The sequence below is a fragment of the Dysidea avara genome, chromosome 5 (genome assembly GCF_963678975.1).
Source record: "Dysidea avara chromosome 5, odDysAvar1.4, whole genome shotgun sequence".
Lineage (NCBI taxonomy): Eukaryota > Metazoa > Porifera > Demospongiae > Dictyoceratida > Dysideidae > Dysidea > Dysidea avara.
In genome coordinates this window covers 28019670-28044617 of record NC_089276.1, presented here as the reverse complement: position 1 = coordinate 28044617, position 24948 = coordinate 28019670, and the positions used below count along the sequence as shown (strand labels likewise).

General features: G+C 38.8%; 1 protein-coding gene across 3 annotated transcripts in view; it reads left to right on the top strand.

Moving 5' to 3' along the window:
- The window catches only part of LOC136256768 (muscle, skeletal receptor tyrosine-protein kinase-like), a 38225-nt gene that overhangs the window by 571 nt on the left and 12706 nt on the right, over nt 1-24948 (top strand). For 2 of the 3 annotated variants that reach the window (XM_066049785.1, XM_066049786.1), the window contains exons 3-5: nt 21171-21298; nt 21343-21445; nt 21760-21903. In XM_066049785.1, coding sequence (XP_065905857.1) covers nt 21171-21298; nt 21343-21445; nt 21760-21903 — 375 coding nt within the window. Of the gene's footprint in view, nt 1-21170; nt 21299-21342; nt 21446-21759; nt 21904-24948 lie in introns of those variants that run through there. The other variant, XM_066049787.1, reaches the window with a different exon arrangement.

Here is a 24948-nt window from a genome sequence, read left to right as displayed (position 1 = left end):
CATAACCCTACAGAACTTAGACAAAAATGGTGAACCAAAAAGGCGAAAAAAAAGTGCAGTATAGAAGGGGGATCGCACCCAGGATCCCAGTGTGATGGTCCAGTGTGCTATCGATTATGCTACCGCTGCTAGCTTCCTTGATTCCCTTCTTTTGTATCTTATAAATGTGACTAACGAAATAAGCTGTATATAGTAAGAAGAACCTAACCCTAAAGGTGAAATCAAAGCTGAACTCTAACCCTAACGCTAACACTACTAGACGCTTCCCCTAAAGTCTACTACTCGTGGCAACTACTGGACGCTTCCCCTAAAGTCTACTACTCGTGGCAACTACTGGACGCTTCCCCTAAAGTCTACTACTCGCGGCAACTACTGGACGCATCCCCTAAAGTCGACTACTCGCGGCAACTACTAGATGCGTGCCCTAAAGTCGAAGAGAGAGAACAACAACTACAGTAGGAAGTCTGGATGCTTTTGAGCTTAATATTACGTAAAGGTTATGAAAGGTGGTGAAAAGAGTAAAACCCATAGTCTGGAGTATAGTCTGACCCTTCACATAAATAGTCTCCCATAAGGGCAATTGGAAACAGTGGAAACTGGAAACGGAAAGTGGAAATGGAATAGGGAAATGGTCAAATCATTGTATAAATGTACCCTAGTGTGAAACCCTTGTTTAGTGACCCGGCACCTCTTAAAGGCCACCTTCTTATAAAGACCACCTGTGTACAAAGACCATATTGTAATTAGGTCTCTAAGATGGCTAAGGACCACTTTGTGGTCACTTTTGATAAAGACCACCACTTCAAATGGTAATATTTGGTAAGCTTCAAACATGTGTTTCATGACTCATATCAATGTCATCTCCTTCTCCACACTTCACTCAAGTCATATGCCATCATTGCTTAGATAATACTATGGTACCAGAATGTGTCATACAAAAAAATATATTCCATGCAAGTGAAATATAGCTAGTACACTACAACCTACTGTATCAATGAAAAATGAGGTTTGACAACCTTAAGAGCCTAGTCTTTTTCAAAGCGGTCATGACATAGGATGTTTGGAACCTAGCTATTATTGCAATTTGAAGAGGTGGTCTTTGCAAAGAGGTGATCTTTATAAAAGGTGACCATGAAGTGGTCAGTATGCCATTGAGATCTAATTATAAAGTGGTCTCTGTACAGAGGTGGTCTTTATAAGAAGGTGGTCTTTAAGAAGTGGCCACTAAACAAGGGTTTCATTCTAAGGTACATTTATATGATGATTTGACCATTTCTGTTTTCCACTTTCCGTTTCTGGTTTCCATTTCCACTGTTTCCAATTGCCCTTTACATAAGGCCACTATTTGGTGACATTCTGCTTTTCATCAGAAAATTCCAAATGTATATATAGTGCAGGCGGGTGGATCATTACCATTACCCATTATTCACAGTACTTTCCACAATTATAGTCATACCTCTACTCTCCAGGGCTCTGCATAACAGGCAATTCGCTAATTTAGCTTAGGCCACTCCAAGAACATTCATTGTTTCCCATTTCCCACCCGCATGCAGATTCTCTTCCCACATGGTCATTCATTATTGCTGTCAACTGAACATTTTATTCATTGTTTATCCTGTGGTTGCATAGCAGTAACTAGTTTAACATTCAGAAGCTCATTTAGCTAGCTTTTCGCTGTTCAGGTTCTTAGTTTAAATATTTCTACTGTATTCTTACCTGTAAGTTACGTAGATATGAATTTTGAAAATTAGTGGAAATATCTATAATGAATAATGGATAATGAACTGCCCACCCGCATGTATTTTTGAAGTCAGTGAAATGGGAAACAAGGAATTTTCTTGGAGTGGCCTTAACTCAATACAGCTAGTTTGGCAACTGTATCAGGGGCAGATCTAGGGTTTCTAACAGGGGGTTTCCAGTGGTAGTAGGACTTAGATTCTGGGGATGAATTTAATAAAACTTGTTGTTTACAACTACTATACACATTATAGTTTTGGTCTACTGATCCTCACCACTATCATTTCATGCCATCACTTTCTGAATGTTTCTTGGAACTTTTACATGGCAGAAATACAATGGTGTCTTGACCATAGCTTATCAATTTTACCAGAATCTTACAGAAAGGGTGCAATACTTACACTCTATCTAGCTATGTGTGGTAACTAAGTATGCAGTCCATTCACACTCATTAAACCATGTTCAGTTAAAAGATCAATGCCTTCCACCGATATTCTATAACAACTAATCTTGTAGGAAACTTAGGTAATATATAGCTACAAGGGAAGCAAATGACTTCCATCAGTAAATTTAGTGGAAGGAGGCTATGAAAAGAAGTTTTAAAGCTGACCAATAGATTAAGGATAGGTCAATCTATCCACTGAATTCTTACTATATGGATAGTTTATTTAGATAGCAATAGCTATAGGCTAGCAAAAATTATCTTGGAACATTTTCATCAGTGAATGCTCTATTAGAGTATTTCACTACAAAGTGACTGTTCTATTAGAGGGTATCAATTAGTGCTGAAACAATTATTCGGTTATTTGACTATTCAGTTGGTATGACACTATTCGATTTGTTAACACACTATTTGAATAATCGTTAGCACTTTGTACACTGTATTCAGAAGGAAAAGTTAACCTTGAAACTTAAGATTGTGAATGAAGTAATGTGTCTATGCTGTAAAAATTCTATTTTAGAAAAGATACTGTAGGAATAGCGCTTAGGCTTTAGCTACCTTGCTCCCCAACTAAAGGTTTCAGTACTTATTCAATAAAAGTATAAGCTTAACGAATAGTTGAATATTCGGTCGTTTTGTTCACAACTATTCGAATAGTAAAAATCGCTATTCGTTTCAGCTCTAGTATCAATTTAAGGAGCTAATCAACTCTTTGTTTCTTCATCTTGTCAAGATGAAGAAACAAAGAGTTGATTAGCTCATACCACTTGGGGTGTGATCCTTTGCTGTAAGGAAGTGGTAGTATCAGTTAGCTGATGAATATTGGTGAGTATGATTCATAACACTATGCCCTGTGGGATGGTTTGGTTGTAGCTAACTAGTCAAAGAAGAGTCAGTATAATAGCTAGTTGCCTAATGGCTGGACAGCTGGCCTGAAGTAAGCCAAACCCCAAGGGGTTTCCAGAAACCCCCTAAAACTGCCCCTGCGTATCCTGTCGTCCTTCGTCATGGGATCACAGTTCCACTCGAGGATCAGTAAACATCACTGCAGTCTAATCTTTCACATTCTCTTGGCTACAATGCAAGGTAGCTACTGTGCAGCAATCTTGAAAACTGAATTGTGTATCCTCAATATTTGGTTAATCAGATGAAAAATAATGGTTAAATCTTTAATAATGGGGAAATACGTGCAGCAGTAAAAATATATGCAGGTGCTGATGAAAAACAGAATATCACCAAATAGTGCCAAATAAATTCTTTGTGTCCCGTCCTGTATCCAGTCATATTTGAATGCGGGCGGGTGTTGTTTAATGAAAACTTAGGTCCGGGGCAAAAATCGGTCCAGCCGGACCATTATCAGTCAACCAAATTTAGTCCACCCGAACCATTTTTAACATCCAAAATTGGTCCCATCCAAGCTTGGTTGGCCACATACACCCCTGACCACTTGGATCAATTTTGGTTGACCAAAATCAGTCCAGGTGGACCACCAATGCATGCAGCCAATGATGCATAGCTAAGTTGTTTGTGACGGATCACTGCAGCTGACTTAGCTATAGCTATTCTCAATTTTATCAATCTCAAATAATGAGCATTGCAGTCATTATCACTGCATGGATTTATGCTAAAGGTTATCCAACAAGGGCACGGATTACTGCATGGGATCAGCTAGCTGCATTGGAGGTGCATAAGATCGAGATACTTTAATAGAGCAGTCACCTATAACATTCATCAGCAGGCACTGATCCAGAGATAAATCAAGGTGGGCGGCTGGCCCAAATTTTAATTTGAGAGTCCTGAATGTCTTAATATTTATACATCAGGATATAGCTGACACTGTTGTTTAGCTTGTACAGTGAAGTGCACAGTAGCATGAAAGCCCTTGTGCACATACAATGTCTGATCATGAGTTAACACTAGTGGTTAGAACAGTACACCTGTAACACCTGCATGTGCACACACTGCACATTCCTCTCTATTCTATGTGATATGTAGGAGATGATAGTTTAGGTTTGCTCCATTGAATAAGGAAAATCTACTGATCGCATGCCACACAGGAATAAACATTACCCTAAAGGTTATAGTTATAGTATTCTACTTAAAAATTTTACTAAGTTTGATGCGGTCACATTAATTATTATGCCACAGTCCTATAGGGTGACTTGTCAGTAATTATAAAAGATGTAAATGTAAAGCAGACCCCATTTTATTTCATCAAGAACTGCTCTGCCTGGTGATAGCTAACACTGCTCATTATCTTAGATAAATTCATCAATGCATACTGTAAGGTGATAGACTGGGTATAGTATTGGAACCTGATTGGCATGCAATGCAGGAACTTGGTTCATACTGACATATGCAAATAATTTGTTAATAACAAAAGAGTGTTCATGATCAAGACACACGGTAGTGTGTCGTGCGGCCCAAGAAGCCGGCGCGCCACACCGTGAGTATATTTACAGGAAGAAAGAAAACGTCATTTTTACACTTTTGTATCTCGGTGATAGCTTATCCGATTGAAAACACATTTGCTGCAGAGTTGCCCGCCAGCTAGGGGAGTCTACATTCCAAATTTGAAGGAAATCACTCAAGCCATTTCCGAGATATGAGCGGCCAAAGTTTCGTTTTTTCTTCTTCGTTTTTTTTTTCTTCTTCGTCTTTTTGCACACTTGCAAAAATAGATATAAACGCAAACGCGTGCTCCGATCGCCTTGAAATTTGGAACACAGAAAGGGAGTCCAAAGGCGAATCCTAGCATCAAATTTGGTGCAAATCCGATGAATAGTTCAGGAGTTATGACCGATTATTCGCGTAAAACAAGTTCGATTTGTTGTCACGTCTACAGGGTAAACTGCTCCATGGAATGAGTTGAAAATTGCTATGCAGATGGAGTAACCATCGTAGGAGTGCCTTTTGGTGGTTTGAAAGGAATCGAGATTAAGACCACGGAGATATGACACAAAACCCAACCTGTGTCACAATTACGCGATCGATTTTTAGTAATAAAAAAGTATTAGTTTTTACACCTACTAGGCAAACCACTTAGAGCAATGAGCTGAAAATCGGTGTATAGCTGGAATAATCTTCATAGAAAGTCCTTGGAGTAGTATAGAAGAATTGGATTACAAACCACTGAGTTATGATTCGAAAGCCAACTCCGTGTAGCAAATGCGAGATCGAGATACTCTAATAGAACAGTCACCCTAATAGAGCATTCAGCTAATTTATTTACTCCATTATAGAATTCTATTACATTACAAGTTATTCTGTAGGGACTTCAGCTGCAAACAGTTAATCTTATAGACAGTTCAGCAAGAAGCAAGTCACCCTGTGGATAGTTAAGCTACAATTATATCACTGTAGAGATTCAGAACATTACAAGTCACACTGAAGAGAGTTCAGCTATAAACAAGTCATGCACCCTGTAGAGAGTTCACCTACAATTAAATCACTCTCTAGAGAATTCAGCTACACACAAGTCACTGTGCAGAGAGTTCAGCTACAAACAAATTACCCTGTAGAGAGATCAGCTACAAACAAAACACTTTGCAGAGAGTTCAGCTACAAACAAATCAACCTGTAGAGAGATAAGCTAGAAACAAATCACCCTGTAGAGAGTTCAGCTAAAACAAATCAACCTGCAGAGAGATCAGCTACAAACAAATCACCTTATAGACAGATCAGCAACAAACAAATCAACTTGTAGAGAGATCAGCTAGAAACCAATCAACCTGCAGAGAGATCAGCTACAAACAAATCAGCTTGTAGAGAGATCAGTTACACACAAATCAACCTGTAGAGAGATAAGCTAGAAAGAAATCACCCTGTAGAGAGTTCAGCTAAAACAAATCAACCTGCAGAGAGATCAGCTACAAACAAATCACCTTATAGACAGTTCAGCTACAAACAAATTACCCTGTAGAGAGATCGACTACAAACAAATCAACTTGCAGAGAGATCAGCTACACACAAATCAACTTGTAGAGAGATCAGCTAGAAACAAATCACCCTGTAGAGAGTTCAGCTACAAATAAATCAATGTACAGAGAGATCAACTACAAACAAATCACCCTGTAGAGAGATCATCTAGAAACTAGACACAATGTAAGGAGTTCAGCTACAAGCAATACACCCTGTTGAGATTTCAGCTAGAAACAAATCAACCTGTAGAGCGATCAGATAGAAATAAATCACCCTAAAGAGAGGTCAGCTACAAAAAATCACCCTGTAGAGAGATCAGCTAGAAACAAATCACCCTGTAGAGACTTCAGCTACAAACAAATCAACCTGCAGAGAGATCAGCTACAAACAAATCACCCTGTAGAGAGTTCAGCTAAAACAAATCATCAACCTGCTGCAGAGAGATCAAATCACCTTATAGACAGTTCAGCTACAAACAGATTACCCTGTAGAGAGATCGACTACAAACAAATCAACTTGCAGAGAGATCAGCTACAAAAAATCACCCTGTAGAGAGATCAGCTAGAAACAAATCACCCTGTAGAGACTTCAGCTACAAACAAATCAACCTGCAGAGAGATCAACTACAAACAAATTACCCTGTAGAGAGATCAGCTAGAAACTAGACACAATGTAAGGAGTTCAGCTACAAACAAATCAACCTGCAGAGAGATCAAATCACCTTATAGAGAGTTCAGCTACAAATAAATTGCCCTGTAGAGAGATCAGTAACAAACAAATCAACCTGCAGAGAGATCAGCTACACACAAATCAACTTGTAGAGAGATCAGCTACAAACAAATCACCCTGTGGAGATCAGCTAGAAACTAGACACAATGTAAGGAGTTCAGCTACAAGCAAATCACCCTGTAGAGATTTAAGCTGCAAACAAATCACCCTGTAGAGAGATCAGCTAGAAACTAGACACAATGTAAAGAGTTCAGCTAGAAGAGGTCACCTTATAGAGAGTTCAGCTACAAAGAAACCATCATGTAGAGAGTTCAGCTGCAAACAAATCACTCTGTATAGAGTTCAGCTAGAAAAAGTCACCTTGTAGAGAGTTCAGCTACAAAGAAACCGCCATGTAGAGAGTTCAGCCTCAAACAAATTACCGTGTAGAGAATTCAACAACAAACAAATCGCCCTGTAGAGGGATCAGCTAGAAGAAGTTACCTTGTAGAGAGTTCAGCTACAAAGAAACCATCATGTAGAGAGTTCAGCTACAAAGAAAGCACCATGTAGAGAGTTTAGCTGCAAACAAATCACCTGTAGAGAGTTCAGCTAGAAACAAATCACCCTGTAGAGAGATCAGCTAGAAGAGGTCACCTTGGAGAGAGTTCAGCTACAAAGAAATCACCACCTAAAGAGTTCAGCTGCAAACAAATCACCCTGTAGAGGGATCAGCTAAAAGAAGTCACCTTGTAGAGAGTTCAGCTACAAAGAAACCATCATGTAGAGAGTTCAGCTACAAAGAAATCACCCTGTAGAGAGTTCAGCTAGAAGAAGTCACCTTGTAGAGAGTTCAGCTACAAAGAAACCATCATGTAGAGAGTTCAGTTACAAAGAAACCACCATGGATGTAGAGAGTTTAGCTGCAAACAAATAACCTGTAGAGAGTTCAGCTAGAAACAAATCACCCTGTAGAGAAATCAGCTAGAAGAGGTCACCTTGTAGAGAGTTCAGCTACAAAGAAACCATCATGTGGAGAGTTCAGCTACAAATAAATCACACTGTAGAGAGTTCAGCTAGAAGAAGTCACCTTGTAGAGAGTTCAGCTACAAAGAAACCACCATGGATGTAGAGAGTTTAGCTGCAAACAAATAACCTGTAGAGAGTTCAGCTAGAAACAAATCACCCTGTAGAGAAATCAGCTAGAAAAGGTCAACTTGTAGAGAGTTCAGCTACAAAGAAACCATCCTGTATATAGTTCAGCTATATTTTAAGTCACCCAGTAGATAGATCAGCTGCTAAAAAATATCCTGTGGGGAATAATGGGCATGTAATAAATATATGTATATAATTTGTATAATTACTAATAAAATCAAAAATAATTGAAGTATTAAAAATCTTCTATAAGTTCTTTTCTTCTTCCTGTGGTAAATAAAAAAACACATGGGTTAAAAAAGCCCCGCAGTATACAAATACAAAAAGAAGTGATATATAATCAAAAACAGCCAAGCTGTAAAAAAGGTGCAGCCTCCAAAAAGGCCATAGTGAAAAAAGATGTGAAATCCAAGGTGGCGGCCAAGAAATGGCTGTGATGGTAGGTTAATGGTAAAAATTTTAATAACGACAATTCAGGTGAATTTTGTGCCACTTGGTCTTGGCATCAAATTCACCTGAATTGTCGTTATTAAATTTTTTACCATTAACCTACCATCACAGCCATTTCTTGGCCGCCACCTTGGATTTCACATCTTTTTTCACCATGGCCTTTTTGGGGGCCGCACCTTTATTTACAGCTTGGCTGTTTTTGATTACTATCATTTTAGTACATATTGTATGTCTGAGTGGCTGCAAGGCCATGGATAGCTATAGCTATGACATGGCATTTAGTTTCTAGTTACTGATATGCATTTTCTGTAAATTAGCTCAGGAAACAAAACTACACTACTCGTAATAATAGTTTGCAGGCCATGCAGTGGTTCCTGACACCAAATATTTACAATTCTATCCTATACCCAGTACTGTGGAATAATACTTCACTGCCACATACCTGGGCTAGCTACACTGATATGCTGATGATCGTGGAGTCATCTAGTAGAATTCGCACTTGCCTGGACCACTTTTGGTCAGGCTGGACCAATTTTAGATGCCAAAAATGGTCCGGCCAGACTAAACTTGATTGGTCCAACCAGACCAGTTTTGGTATCTAAAATCGGTTTCCGTGACAGGTCTATTTCCATTATTTCATTTTGAGATTGGCAGCTTTTCAAGCTATTATTTGCCTGGCACAACCATAGCAAGCTGCATGAAATCAAAGCATACAAGACGAACAAATCTTTCAATAGAAAGATTGGCTAGAAACAAATCAACCTGTACAGTATTCAATCAAAAACAAATTCCCCTGTAGAGTGATCAGTTAGGCAAGTTACCCTGAAAAGAGTTCAACTATTTTTCAAGTCACTCTGTAGAGAGCTCAGTAGAAACAAGCAGCCCTGTAGAGAGATCAGCTAGAAACAAATCACCCTGTAGAGAGATTAGCTTGATCAAGTAACCCAGTAGGGAATTCAACTACATTTTAAGTCACCCTGTAGAGAGTTCAGCTAGAAACAAGTCACCCCGTAGAGAGATCAGCTAGCACCCAATAGAGAGTTCAGGTAGAAACAAGTCACCCTGAAGAAAGATCAGCTAGAAACAATTCACTCTGTAGGGATCAACTAGAAACAATTAGAAACAAGTCAACTACAAACCATTCATCATGTACTCAAAGAGTACAGTTACATTATGAAGCTCCCTGTAGAACTTTCAGCTACATACACATTTCCCTGTAGAGTATTCAGCTGCAAACAGTTCAACTTGTGTGACTTATTTTTATGATCAATCAGCACAGTTCTAACTTATTGCCTAAATGTACATGTTGCTAAACAAATCCTTAAAATCTTCTCATAATAGTCTTCTCCCTGTAGTAAAGAAAAAAGACAAGTTAAAAGGAATACCTAAAGCTGGCCATAGGCTGGCTTTAGGTATGAAATTACAAAAAGAAATGATATCTAATCAAAAGTAGCCAAACTGTAAAAAAAGGGTGCAGCCTCCAAAAAAGCCAGGGTAAAAAAAAGTGAAATTTAAGGTGGCAGCCAAGAAATGGCTGTGATGGTAGATTAATGGGAAAAAAATTGATAATGACAATTCAGGTGAATTCTTGGCTGCCACCTTGGATTTCACATCTTTTTTCACCCTGGATTTTTTGGAAGCTGCACCCTTTTTTACAGCTTGGCTGTTTTTGATTAGATTAACCTATCAGGGACCTACATTGAAAGCTTGTGGATTGATAGACTACAGCTATCACTAGATATATCCATCAACACTGAAAGTTAGCTACTCCTCTTTAACGTTTTAAAGATTCAACTATTAAATGCTTCACTGGGTTCCCAGCACAGGGTTGCTTTCTTTTAAAAATTCAAAAACAAAACATAAATTTTTGAATTCAAGCTGTTTTACCAGCCAAGACAAGAAAAGCCAACTCTATTTCATAGTGATGTGATAAGGTTGAATGCATAGTCTATCTATGCTGTTAGCCTGGAAAGCTATACGTACTTTTCAACTCTGGATATGATCTTGCTATCCGGTCCTTTGTATGGAGCACAAAATTTTGCATCTCTAAAAACAATATTTCTGTGAAGACACCAGTCATGCCTCCAGGTACATGATGGATTTTGTATTAGACTTGATACAAAAATAATAGAATACAACATGCTCAATCAATTACATCACAAGTGTGCTCATGTGCCTACATACTATGATGTATGTGTGCATATAAATGCATGATTAGTTTGTTCAAATACTGTAACACTACATCCCCTTTATCTGAGGCTAAAGGTTTAATCTATCTGGGGTCTAACATCTGTACCAGTCCTGGATCTCGTGACAACTGGACTTCTGGAAAACTCTGTTCTTGATTCTGGTACACTCTGCCTTATACTTGACTCTGACCCTTCCGTTGTAGCATTTGGGTCTTCTGGTCAAGAATGGAGGTAACTTTGATTTCTTCTGACTACACTTAATGGTGTCTGTACTCCATAGGACCTGTCTCTAGTTTCTTGTACTATTCTACCAGGTATTGGATCGGTACCATCCCTAGTGGCTACAAAGACTGGGTTATTAACTTCAAAGCCTGGTAATTCAACTGCCCTGTGTCATCAATCAAAGCTTTCTTTTGTTTTAGCTTGAATTCTTCAACCTCACGAAACTCATCCAGGTTTGGTAACTTAGGAGTTAATGAAGTATCGGACATATGAATGGTAGAGTGAAGTTGTGTGCCCATCAACAACTGAGATGGGGATATATGGCACCACGAAAGTGGTGTAGAGTGGTATGCCAGGAGAGCTAGGTTTGGGTCATGGGAGTTCTTTAATAGCTTCTTAACTGTTTTTACTGCTTACTCTGCTTCCCCATTTCCCTGCAGGTGATAGGGACTGCTTGTAACATGTTTGAAATCGTAGCTTGAAGCAAATTCCATAAATTCATCAGATGAATATTGTGGACCATTGTCCGAGATGAGTACTTCTGGGATTCCATGTCTTCCAAACATGGATTTCATGGCAGAGACAACACACCTTGTAGTAGTAGATGATAAATTAACTACTTCAATAAACCTTGAGTAATAGTCTCCTAGCAATAAGTACATGACACCTTTCAGTTCAAACAAGTCTTCTGCCAGGGACGTTGTGGCAGCTTAGATGGAATCAATGGCTCACTCCTATGAGTAGAAGCCTGGCAACATTCTTTACAATTCTGTACCATGTTCATAATCTGCTGTGACACTCCTGGTCACCAGACTGTTGTGGATGCACGCAACCGGTATTTGGTGATTCTCTGGTTCCCCTGATGAATACAATCAAGGATTTCTTACTGCAAACCTGCAGGGATTACAATTCTATTATTATGCAACAACAATTGATTGTAAAGGGACAACTCAATGCATACATTCCAATAAACTTTTAGTGTACCTTTAATAGTGTGTTTGGCTGGCCAGCCATCTTGACAAAATTTCATTACTTGGGACAACACCAGATCTTCCATCTGTGCTAAACTAATACTAGCTGGAAGTGAGTTAACAACTGTAACAACAAAGCATTCTATTAGACTTTGTAAGTCACCAATCTCTGTAGCTTTAATTGCCAAAGGGGCTCTTGAAAGGGTGTCAGCTGTAAGTAAGGATTTACCAGCAACATGAACAATTGTAAATTGTATTTCATCATGTGTAAGTGGAACCGTAACACACGTGGTAGTAGGCTATCTAGGTTCTTCTGCCCCAATAGAGAAAGCAAAGGTTTGTGATCGGTCTCCAGAGTGAATGATCTTCCAATTAAATGCATTGAGAATTTTTTTACAAGCCCATGTAAGGGCCAGCCCCTCCCCTCCTTCTCAATCTGTGCATAATGCACCCATTTCAGTCATGGTACGAAAAGCAAAAGCTACTGCTTTCCACTCTGAACTAGCATCTGGCCACTGCAAAATGACTGCTCCAAATCCAAATGACAATGCATCAGCCGACACCTTTTTTTTCAGCACTAGGGTCATACAAGGAAAGCAGAGGAGTATTTGTCAGTTTTTCTTTGACTTTCTTGAAAGCTTCACTTCGAGCTGTTCCCCAACAGAAAGTATGCTTGGAGCTGAGTAGTTCAGTTAATGGTTTCATTACCTCAGCACTGCATGGGATAAACTTAGACAAATGGATAGTCATACCAATAAAACGGCACAGTTTTAGGAGGGTGCATTCGGAGAATTACATCAGTCTTGGCTATATCTACTTGAACACCATGAGAGTTGACAATGTGACCAAGGAATTTCAGCTCCAAATTTGAAAACTCACTTTTATCAGGATTGAGGGTCACACCTGCTGATACAAGACATTTCAGCACTGTCTCTAAATGGGCATCATGCTCGGCTTGAGATTCTCCAAATACGAGAACATCATCCATCAGGCAGACACCTGCATGGCATACCATTCAATAATAAGCTATTAAGCTCATGCGTCGTTGAAATAACTCCAGAGCGCTAGTGATGCTGAATGGTAGAACATTAAAGCAGTACCTTCCAAATGATGTGATGAAGGTAGTCAATAAGTGTGAGTCTCTGGTGAGAGGGATCTGCCAGAACCCGTTTATTGGTATCCAGTTTTGTGAACACTTGTGCACCTGAGAGCTGAGCTAGTGTTTCTTCCACACATGACAGGGGATGGCATTCTCTCTGAACACTCTTGTTTAGGTGTTTTAGATTGATGCAAATTCTGACTTTCCCTGTTGGTTTAGGGACCACAACCATGCTGGCGCACCACGGAGATGGGCTGCATACTGGGAAGATGACTCCCAATGATTCCATACACTTTAGTTCGTTTTGAACTTTGCTCCTTAACGGAAGGGGTATGTTTCTGGCAGTATGAAGGGCAAATGGCTTGGCACCTTCCTTTAATGATACCTCATATTCTTGTTCAAATTGACCTAGACCGTTGAAAAGCTGGGGATATCATTTCTTAACATCAATTTTCGTGGACTCGACTGAATTAAGTCTTGACACTAGGTTCAATGAGATGAGTACAGGTAAGGCACGAAAGCAGAAATTGTGGGTATTAGAGACCAACATCTTTCCCAGCAATTACAAATGTACCCAGAACTCACCTTGGAAAAGGCCATAACAAGAATCCGCCAAAAGGAAGCTGTTGGCAAACAGCACGATTTCCTGAATGATAAGCCAGAAGGGATGATTTCGAGTGACTTAGAAAATATTTGCCTTCCACTTAGACCTCCTAGTGCCCCCAAGCTCTATGGACACCTTGAGACAGGATTCACCCGCTAAGAACTGTGGACATGGAAAAGGAAACACACAAGAGATCGATGTCCAGCTCGAGATGTCAGTTGCTATAGATGTGGCAAAAGATGACATACAGTAGCATGTGTCTCTAGAAAATCGGTTGCAGACTCAGTACCGCATGCAGAATATCCAACTATTATCAATGAAGAAGACATATAAGATGATCATTTCTTGGGGGTGATAACAACCCAACAGACAACCCAATGGCTGGCTGAGACCTCAGTAAACAAAGTACCTTTGACCTTTAAGATTGACACAGGAGCTGAAGTCTCTGCCATTAGTAAAGCTGCTTTTGACAGATTGCCAAATGTCAAGCTAGAGAAGTGCTCACGGAAGTTATACGGCCCAGCAATATTGCCACTATGCATAATAGGACAGTTTACAGCAAGCCTTACTCACAAACATGCCACGAGCCAACAAAATGTGTTTGTTGTTCAGGGCCTCAAACAGAACCTACTTGGGTAGCTGGACTCTCCACAGAGCATGACTTGATAAGTAGTTGGGCTCTTACAGGGTGTGTTGATCTCTCTATGGGTGCCTTGTTTCCATGCAGCTGATCTCTCTGCAGAGTGATTTGTTTCTAGCAGATCTTTCTACAGGGTGACTTATTTCTAGCTGAACTCTCTACACAGTGACTTCATTCTATCTGATCTCTCTCTAGGGTGACTTGTTTCTAACTAATCCATCTACGGGGTGATTTGTTTCAAGCTGATCTTTCTACAGGGTGATTTGTTTCTAGCTGATCTCTATAGGGTGACTTGTTTCTAACTGACCCTTCTACAGGGTGATTTGTTTCAAGCTGATCTTTCTACAGGGTTATTGACATGTAGCTGATCTCGCTACAGGCCTAGCGTGACTTGTTTCTAGCTGATCTCTCTACAGAGTGAATTGTTTCTAGCTGATATCTCTACAGAGTCAATTGTTTCTAGCTGATTTTTCTACAGGGTGATTTCCTACTGGCTGAACTCTGTACAGGGTGACTTGTTTCTACCAGATCTCTCTACAGGGTGATTTGTTTCTAGCTGATCTCTCTATAGGTGAACTGTTTCTAGCTGAACTCTCTAAAGGGTGACTTGATTCTAGCTGATCTCTCTACAGGGTGACTTGTTTCTAGCTAAAAATTCTCTACAGCGTGACTTGAAAAGTAGTTGAACTCCCTACTGGGTGACTTGATCCAGATCCTGCTGATCTCTCTGCGGGGTGATTTGTTTCTGGCTGATCTCTCTACATGGTGATTTGTTTCTAGCTGATCTCTATACAGGGCTGCTTGTTTCAACTGAGCTCTTTACAGGGTGACTTGAAAAGTAACTGAACTCTCTGCAGGGTGATTTTTTTGCAGCTGAACTGTCTCCAGGGTGACTTGTTGTAGTTGAACTCTCAACAGGGTGACTCGTTTGTAACTGAACTCTCTACAGGGTGATCTGTTTTGGTACTAGTTGAAGGGTGACTTGATTGTGGTTAAGCTCCCTATTAGGTGACTTGTTGTTAGCTGAACTCTCTACATGGTGACTTGATAGTAGATGAACGTTCTAATCAAGTGACTTATTACGTAGCTGAATGTTTTAGTAGGGTGACTGCACTATTAGAGTATCTTGATCGCACACTTGTTATACCTAGTTCACTTTCACAGTGTAGCTCAGTGGATTTTAATGTGATTCCTTGTAAACCACTGAAAGATTGTTCTAAAATGATTTATTTACCTTTCTACCTCTTTTCAGCTGATTCTGTTAACTATCTATCTAAGATATTCCATATGAGTTTCAAGACACAATTTACCACATCGTACTCTATTAGATCCAGTACCATTTCTAGAACCGATACTCATTAAGACTTGGGAATAATAATTTCCTCCAACTTATGGTGAGAAGCTCACTGCAACAATATTCTTAGCAAAGCCTAGTTACAAAATGTTAGGTCTACTATGCCGATCTTTCTCTTCAAATATCCATGTAGAAGCAAAGAAACACTTCTATATTTCATTAGTCCGTTCTCAACTGTTGTTCTGCAGTATTTTGTGGAAGCCACACCTGATAAAAGATATTAACTTAATTGAACGAATCCAGCGACGTGCAACTAAGAATTACACTATTTTGTATTGCACTGTACCCATGCTGTAAAGCCTAATAAATAAAATAAAATAATTAATTTGCCTGCTAGGTGTGACAAGTATTACTTTTTCATTAACAAAACTCAATTGTGCACTTTTTACTTATGGTTGGCGTTTTTGTTATAACTCCATGACTGTTAGTGCAATTTCTTTCAAACCATAAAAGATTTGGAATACTATAGCTACTCCATATACAGACCGGTTTTCAAGTAATTCCTTCAAGCGGTTTACCCTGTGGCCGTGACAAAAATTGGTATCAAATTTTTTGAAAATCGCATATAACTCTCTTGTTCTTTATCCAATGTGTACAAAATTTGGACTGTAAATGTGCAATACTACATTCTTACAGTTCTCCAAATTTGAAGAAAGCATACGCAAGTTGTAGCAAATTTTCTAAGTGGAGTGAAAAGAAGAAGATAATGAAGAAAAATATGATGAAACAAAGAACTTTGAAGGGGTGTATCTTGGTGATGTCTAGGTGGATTCAGCTCAAAGCTGAAATGGGAAGTGCCCCACCCCGAGGGAGTTTCCATGGCAAAAATGGTTAATTTCCAGTCAGGCGCTATCAAGCTATGGATGCGGCATTTTCTTGGTTATTGTGAAGTACACACTTGTCTGTCATGCACCCACACTAGCTGTACTTGGCTGCACGACACACTATTGTGTGTCTTGATTTCACATCTTTATTCACAATGGGTTTTTTGGGGGCGGCACCCTTTTTTACAGCTTGACTGTTTTGGATTTTATATCACCTTTTTGTATTTTTTTAATACTCCAAAGCTTGCCTATGCTTTGGGGCATCCTTTTACCTGTCTTTACTACAGGAAGAAGAAGAAAGGTGTAAAGCAGTTTTAGAATTGAACATACATTTTTTTATAATTGTACAATTTTTATATAATAAACTTTTCTCAACAGGCCAACAGAATGTAACTATCCAACTTGTTGTAGTTTTGGACAGTTAATCCTTGTTACAAATTATTATGTAACTAGTTTTATTACTGTAGTTATTTTAATCTACTGCATAGCTTGGTTACAGAAGTAGCTGAACTCTCTACTATATCACTTGTTTGTAACTGAATTCTCTGCCGTGTGACTAGCTTATAGCTGAACTTTCTACAGGGTGATTTGTTTGTAGCTGAACTCCACACGGGGTGATTTATTTGTGGCTGTACTCTAGCTGTACTGAGTGACTTGTTTGTAGCTGAACTCTCTACTGCATGGGTAGCTTGTTTGTAGCTGAACATTTTACTTGGTGACTTTTTTGTAAATGAACTCCATACAAGTGATTTGTTAGTAGCTGAACTCTTCACAAGGTGGTTTGTTCATAGCTGATGTCTCTACACGATGGTTTGTTTTTTGTAGCTGAATTCTCCATATATAGGGTGATTTGTTTGTAGGTGAACTCTCTACAGTGTGATTTGTTGGTAGCTACAAACAAGTCACCTGTTGAGAGTTCAGCTACAAACAGGTCACCCTCTAGAAATTTCAGCACTAAATTCTCAACTTGGTGACTTGTTTGTAGCTGAATTCTCTACCTGGTGACTAGCTTGTAGCTGAACTCTCTACAGGGTGACTTGTTTGAAGCTGAACATTCTACTGGGTGACCTGTTCACAGCTGAGCTCTCTACATGTGACTTTTATAGCTGACTGGATGACTTGTTTGTTGCTGAACTCTCTAGAGGGAGATTTGTTTGTAGCTGAACTCCATACAGGGTGACTTATTGGTAGCTGAACTCTCTATACTGTGACTTTCTGTAACCAAACTCTCTACTGTATGACTTGTTTGTAGCTGAACTCTCTACAGGTAACATATTTCTAGCTGAGTTCTCTATTTACAAGATGCATGTGCTGAATGAACTCTCTACAGGGTGGCTTATGAACTCTCCACAGGGTGATTGTTTTGTAGTTAAGCTTTCTACAGTGTGACTTTTTGTGGCTGAATTCTCTAATGGATGACTTGTTTGTAGCTGAACTCTCTAATGATTATAATGTAGCTGAACTCTTTACAAGGTGACTGTTTGTAGTTAAACTCTCCGCAGTGTGATTTGTTTGTAGCTCAACTCTCTACTGGATACTGGATACTTCTGGAGGTATCATCTCTGGACTAGTCCAAAACCTGCACCCTCTGAAATATCACGTACAATCAAATCAATGAGTGATATAACCTTGGCAGTATGAGATACGGAGTGACACAGGAGTTAGCTACTTCAGTAGTTCTTCAATTTGGTCAGGAAGAATTGTGATGAACAAGTGCTCCATCCATTCAGGCAGCATCCAGTTTATCTACAGTGTAGGTAGCTATGAAGTCCCGTGCTTTTTTCTTCAACAGCAAAAACATCATCAAATGAATAAAAACCATCATTATTGTAATAATAAAACACAATGTAAGTATGCATACAAACTGAATACTCTGATGGAGTGACTGTACTATTAGAGTATCTCGATCGCGCACTTGCTACACGTAGTTGGATCTTGTTTTATAATTCGGTGGCTTTTACTCCGATTCTTCTATACTACTCCATCGATTTTCTATGATGATTACTCCATCTATGTACTGGTTTTCAGCTCACTCTTGGTAGGCGTAAATATTGATAGTTTTGTATTCATGAAACTCGATAGCGTAATTGTGACACAGATTGGGTTTTGTGTCTCATCTCCATGGTCTTTATCTTGATTCTTTTCAAACCACTAAAAGGCACTCTTACGATGGTTACTCCATCTACATAGCAATTTTCAACTCATTCCTCCAAGGGGTTTACCCTGTGGGCTTGACAGATGTTTGGCCTTATTTTACTCAAATAATCAGTCATAACTCCATGATTGTTCATTTGATTCCTACCAATCTTGGTACTGAGATCCACTTTAATGAGCCCTTTACATGTGCCAAATTTCAGCTCAATTGCAGCATACATTGGTGTTTTATGGCAGATTTTGTAAAGTGTGTGAAAAGAAGAGGAAGAAGGAAAAAAGTGAAGGAATTATAACAAGATTTTAGCTGCTCGTATCTCGGAAATGGCTGTAGTAATTTTCTTCAAATCTGGTATGTAGGCTCTCCTTCTTGGTGGGCACTTCTGTAGCAAATTTGGTTCCATAAGGAAAAGACATCACGGAGCTACATATGTGTGAAAATCACATTTTCTTTCTTCCTGTCAAAATACTCATGGTATGGTGTGCCGGCTTCTTGGGCCACACAATACTACCGTGTGTCTTGATTAACCAAACATTCTTGACTGCTCTATTTAAATATTTTACTGTAGGTGACTTCTAGTAGAATTTTTCGATCATTTTTGGCAGAAATGCTGCAAAATCCAACCTATATATTGATATCTGCACAAAAGCAACCAAGCTGTGAAAAAATTGTGCAACCTTAAAAAGCCTGGGTGAAAAAAAATTGTGGATTGAAAAGTGGTGGCCAAGAAATAGCTGCAGTGATGTTAATGCTAATAAATTAATGGCTATATACATTTATTAGCATTAACATCATTGCAGCCATTTCTTGGCCGCCATGCACCTTTAGTTTCACAACTTTTTTCTACCCAGGCTTTTAAAGGCCACACCAATATTTTTACAGCTTAGCTGTTTTGTGTGAATTTTACTTTTTTTGTACTTTATATAAGGTCCCAAAACCAGCCTATGGCTGACTTTGGGGTTGTGTATCTTCTCTTCTATACAGGCACAAAAATGATTATTGAAGACAGACTTATAAATGTATTGTATTGCATGATTTACTTCAATATTTGATACTCCAGTAGAGTGCATATTTTTTGGGGACTTCTGATAGAGCATACATAGGTGTTCTAGAACAATCTAGGTAGACCTATGAAATTACAAACATTTATTCATACGCAACAGATCTAGATTAAATATTAGAATTTTCATTTATAAAGCAGAAATTAAGTGAGGTGATCAGCCAAGATAGCAGCGGTTCAGTGGTTAAGGATGTGGGTGTTACAGATATGAAGGTCCCTGGTTTTAACGCTGGTAAGCTTCTTTTTTTTCCGATTGTGCACCTTCTTTACCTCATGGTAACTGCTCTATTAGAGTATCTCAATCCTGCGATTTTCTGGGTTTTGCTTTATACTGAACTTTGTAGCTGTAACTCTATTGCTATTCAAACTATCTAAAGGCACTGCTACAATGGTCAGCCTATGTACACACCAATTTTCAAGTTATTATTCTCATACTCAGTTTATCCTGTAGCCGTGACAAAAGTTTGATGGGTTTTTCATGTAAATAACTACTCATAACTCCTTGGGTATTCATCAGATTCACAGCAAACTTGGTATGTAAATTTGCCTTTATACGTTCTTCATTTATGCCAAAGATTGAGGCAATTGAATTACTTGTTTACAATTTTTGCAAAGTGTGCGAAAAGAAATTAAAGCCCCCATAGCCCCCATACGGCATAAGAAGAAAAAAAAAAGGAAATTAAATTGAAACTTTGAACGCCCATATCTTGCAAGTAGCTGTTCCAAATTTGTTGTGTGGTCTAGCTTACCTGGCAGACATCTATAATGCAAAATGATTTGCTTGGAAGAAGGAACCATGGAGCTATGCACACGTGAAAATTCCATTTTCTTTCTTTCTGTTAATATACTCACAGTGTGGCACGCTGGCTTTCTTGGCCACACAACACACTACCGTGTGTCTTGATGTCAGATATTTTCCGTAGGTCATTTCCATTCCCACTTTCTATTTCCATCCTATTCCCATTTTCCTAGAATTCTACTTACCTGCAAAAGGTCGTGCCGGCACCAATGGGTCCCATACAATAATTACATGGGCAAGATCAAAGGGGATTATTTTTCGTAAAGTGCAGTTGACTTTATAAGTACACCTCCCAACTGTACTTTATGAAAGTAAAGCACAGGAATGATGTGAACATGCAGTGTATTGGCAATCCTTAGTGTACCCTTCCCCCAATCCCACAACTGGGTGGTGCCAGCAGCTAATTAAGCCTACAGAAAACTACTAGAGTTTATGACATGTGTAAGTATACAACTAGTGCAAATGCTATGTATTGTAATACACCATGCTAACTCATTTATGTACTAGCCTTTATCTTTACAGCACAAGTGCTGAACATCTGTAGGATACAGTACCTGTTCCTACAGCCTGTTTAAAGATGTTATATTAAGTATGTTTGAAAAGATGGAGAAAGGGAGCTATATTTTAGGAAAGTTCTGAAATTAATGTAAACACTGCATTGCTTGTTCTATCTGATAAGAAAGCACTCAGCTCTGGACATTGATGCTAATATATAACATTTGGCATCTTGTCATCATGCTCCATGCAATATTTTGTGTATACATAAGCAGCCTATGCTATAATATCATTCTACAAATAATGAGTTGATGGGTATGATATATGCACATTTGTTTTTGACCACAGATAGGATTGATATTGTCAAAGATGGGGTACTCACATTGGAGACATTGAACAATGAGGCTGGGGCTATATCATTTTCTGTACCTGTAAATATACCAATTGTCCCATTGACCTTTCTGATGTGTGAGGAGGTATGAAAATGTCAAATTACGAATTATTTGTGTATTTGATTTAGAATATCACTTTAAATTACACATGGTCATCACTAGATCAGGATGTGCTCGGAGATCCAGTTATGTCTGTTTCTTCTGGTTTTGACTTTCCAATCTGTTCTTATCGTGAGTGACACATTGACTTGTATATACTTGAGCTTTTTTAATTATGCTGGTACTTGGCCCGGTGTGCAGATAGTCTAGACATCACAGCATTTTGTAGTTGCAAGTGATAGAATCCAGTGTCATGGTACACTGATATGAGATACTGATGATCATTCTGATAGTCAGTATAGTTCAAACTAATATGAAGACCTCTAAGTCTAGATGATATATGATAGCATCTAAAACTATGTATAATACATAAGACTTCAAATGTAATTTTATTTCTCCTGACTATATAACGTGTTTATTATGTACTCTTATTATATCTACTATAGGAGTGCTGATACTACTTCCTTGTAATCGTAGAACAGATGTTAGACGCGTTGCTGCTGTGTTTGTTGTCAATGCTTACTCACCTGGTAGAAATTTCACACCAATTACAATATTTCTGGGCAAGTCTTGTTCAAGTGTTTCATCAGGTAATTGATGGTATTGTAGTGGAGAACAGAAAATATCATGAACCACGATAGTGGGTTCATAATAGCAAGAGTTAATAATAAGGGAGGGATCGCCCATGTTTTTTGCAAAAATCCTAATAGAATGCACACCTAAAAACCACCTTGAAAAGTATCCTTCAACCCAAAACAACCTTCTGGTGTAGGTCCACAAGTAAGTATTAAGTGAAAAGGAAACAGTACGTGTATTTCAGACAAAACTGAAATTTGTCATTTTGTTCATATTATTATTCTTATTATTCATAATATTATTCTTTCACAGGCATAGCGAAGTTTACAAGGAGAATCCTGGGATAAAAAGTAGCAAGACTTGCTGAATGGTTCATTGTGCGTGTCCATGGCCTATTTTTGGTTTCGTTTTCGGATGGAAACAGCCCTAACCGGGCCGTTTCTTCTTGCCAAAACACCATTACACTCGAGAAGCCATACAAGATCGTGCTCAAAGTTAAGTTTATTGGTGTGCGCTGTTTGTGGCTAATAGAATCTGTCCTTATTAAACTCAGTATAGGCCAGGAAGCTTAATCTGGGCTGATGACTTTGTTGCAAGGTAGTTTTTTCACTCCATGATTATTGTATGTGGGCGGGTTATCTATCATTTCCTCAGCAATATCTTCTCACGCTATTGACTACAATATCATGTGTACAAATTAACATGGATTTCTTTGATTGATAATGAAGACTGTGGTGAATAGTGTAATTTTGCATTCTGCGTAGTACAAACATAAAACTGATCAAATTGCAATGTGCATACAGACTGAGAGTCTCCCAATATGAGCTACAATTTACAATACTGGTGCCTTTAATAGCTGTCAAATTCAGTGCAAGGATTGTCGTTATACACTTGACTGCATTATTAGAATATTTACATGACTGCTCTATTAGAGTATTTAATCTGGAGATTAGTACACGGGCCTTTCTTGTATACTGGTGTTGCATATGCCCTCTTCCAGTCTGAAGGGAGTTCACCCTGATGTATAATGCAGTCAAGTGTATAACAACAATCCTTGCACTGAATTTGACAGCTATTAAAGGCACCAGTAATGTAAATTGTAGCTCATATTAGGAGACTCTCAGTTTGTATGTACATTGCAATTTGATCAGTTTCATGTGTGTACTGAAATGTTGATGGTGTTACTATGCAGAATGCAAAATTACACTATTCACCACGGTCTTCTTCATAATCCATTACTGGATTAATAAAAAGTACACAAACTAAATGAATAAAAAATTGGAAATTTAAAATGGGAATAGGGATCGCGGAAAAAAGCCACGAAACAAGAAGGGATCGCTGGGGTGGTAATGTAAACCACAAATCCTTACACTTCAAAATTACAGAGCATGTAACTAAAGATTTATGTCAAAATAGGGATTTGTGGTTTACATTACCACCCCAGCGATCCCTTCTTGTTTCGTGGCTTTTTTCAGCAATCCCTATTCCCATTTTAAATTTCCAATTTTTTATTCATCTCTATTATTTGAATGCCAGAATGACTGTTCAATTAGAGTATTTTGTTATTCTGTATGCTTTAATAGGGTATTGAGAAAAGTTTAATGTTTAAATGAACATCTTCAATTATAATTATAGCTAACCTAATGCTTTCCTGTATAGTTGAACTGGCCTGTACAGAACAGTATTATATCTTATGTATCTGTCAATAATTGTGAACACCCTTCTACGTAGTTTGGATAATCAACCCTCTACTGTATGCGTGTGTAATCTCAATGCAGTAGTACTGTACAAGAACACATTTTCAACTAGAGTAGGGACCATAGTACATCGATAGCACAATAGAGATATAACACTTCTTATTGTTTTACTGTGATTTAATACCGTGCACTACTCCAGCTTGTTTCAGTACTTTTTATTGATGTGTTATGGTCCCTACTCTAGTTGAAAATTCTGTGTACTTGTGTGTTAACTTTTTTTTGTAAATACAGTGGAACCTGTGCTACAGTCACCTGGATTAAGCGGTAACCTCTGCATAACGACCATGGTCACGAGGTCCCAAATATTCCCATACAAAATGTATGCATTGTGGTCTGCATTAAGCGGTCACCTGTCTAACGGGTATAATGGCTAACCAACAATTCACCTATGAATCACTGTATACATAACTTTCTCCTTCGTATAGTGGTTGCTACCTTTTATGGTGGCTTGCTAAGCCAATTGCCTGGTACCATGGCACCGTTTCAATTAATGCACAATTATCACACTTCCTGCCTTTCGATGATTACTATAATTATAATCTATCAGGTTATATTGCTTAAGCATATTCAATCGCTATAACCAACTTTCATAGACTCACCTCACCCTTTCTGTACTAACAACTAGTAAAATATTCAGACTATATTGCAGTTGGCGCAAGCCTCTTAATAATAATTACTTATTTATAACGGCCGTAGCACTCTATAACAGTCACCTGTAAATAAAGGCCAGATATATCTGGTCCCAAGGTGACCATTATAGACAGGTTCCACTGTAATTGTGACCCAGTCTGAGAAAACCGGTCTTATCGCCCATGTCAGCAGATTCGATTTTTCACCCAGGACACACAGCTACATGAATAAACTATCTAATTCCACATTTAAAATCAGCTAGACTTGAGTGGTCTGGTTTTGCTGGCTGCTTTTCCCAAGCCCAGTGGCGATCCGTACGTGTGGTGAGGGGCCTTAATGGAGCTCTGGTCAGCCTGGGAATGACTGTATGTGGTTGTACAGCTCCGTGGTGTTGAATAAGTACCTCTGTTGTGAATTTCCTTTCATTTTAGCCAGTTTTGAGACCTCAATGGCTCAAAACTTGGCCTAGTTCATCCCTTGGCCTTCCTTTTCAATTTTTGAATACCATCTTGCCTGCCTTCCAGGGCCCCTGCCTCCCACCCAATTTGCAGCTCGCCTGATACAGTCAACCTCGGTTTAAAAACTATCTAAAATGGCGGGAAACTTACTAATAGTTGTTGGCTACTTGCACAGTGGATGCTCTGGAAGGTAAGGAATTGGTGTAAGACTTGT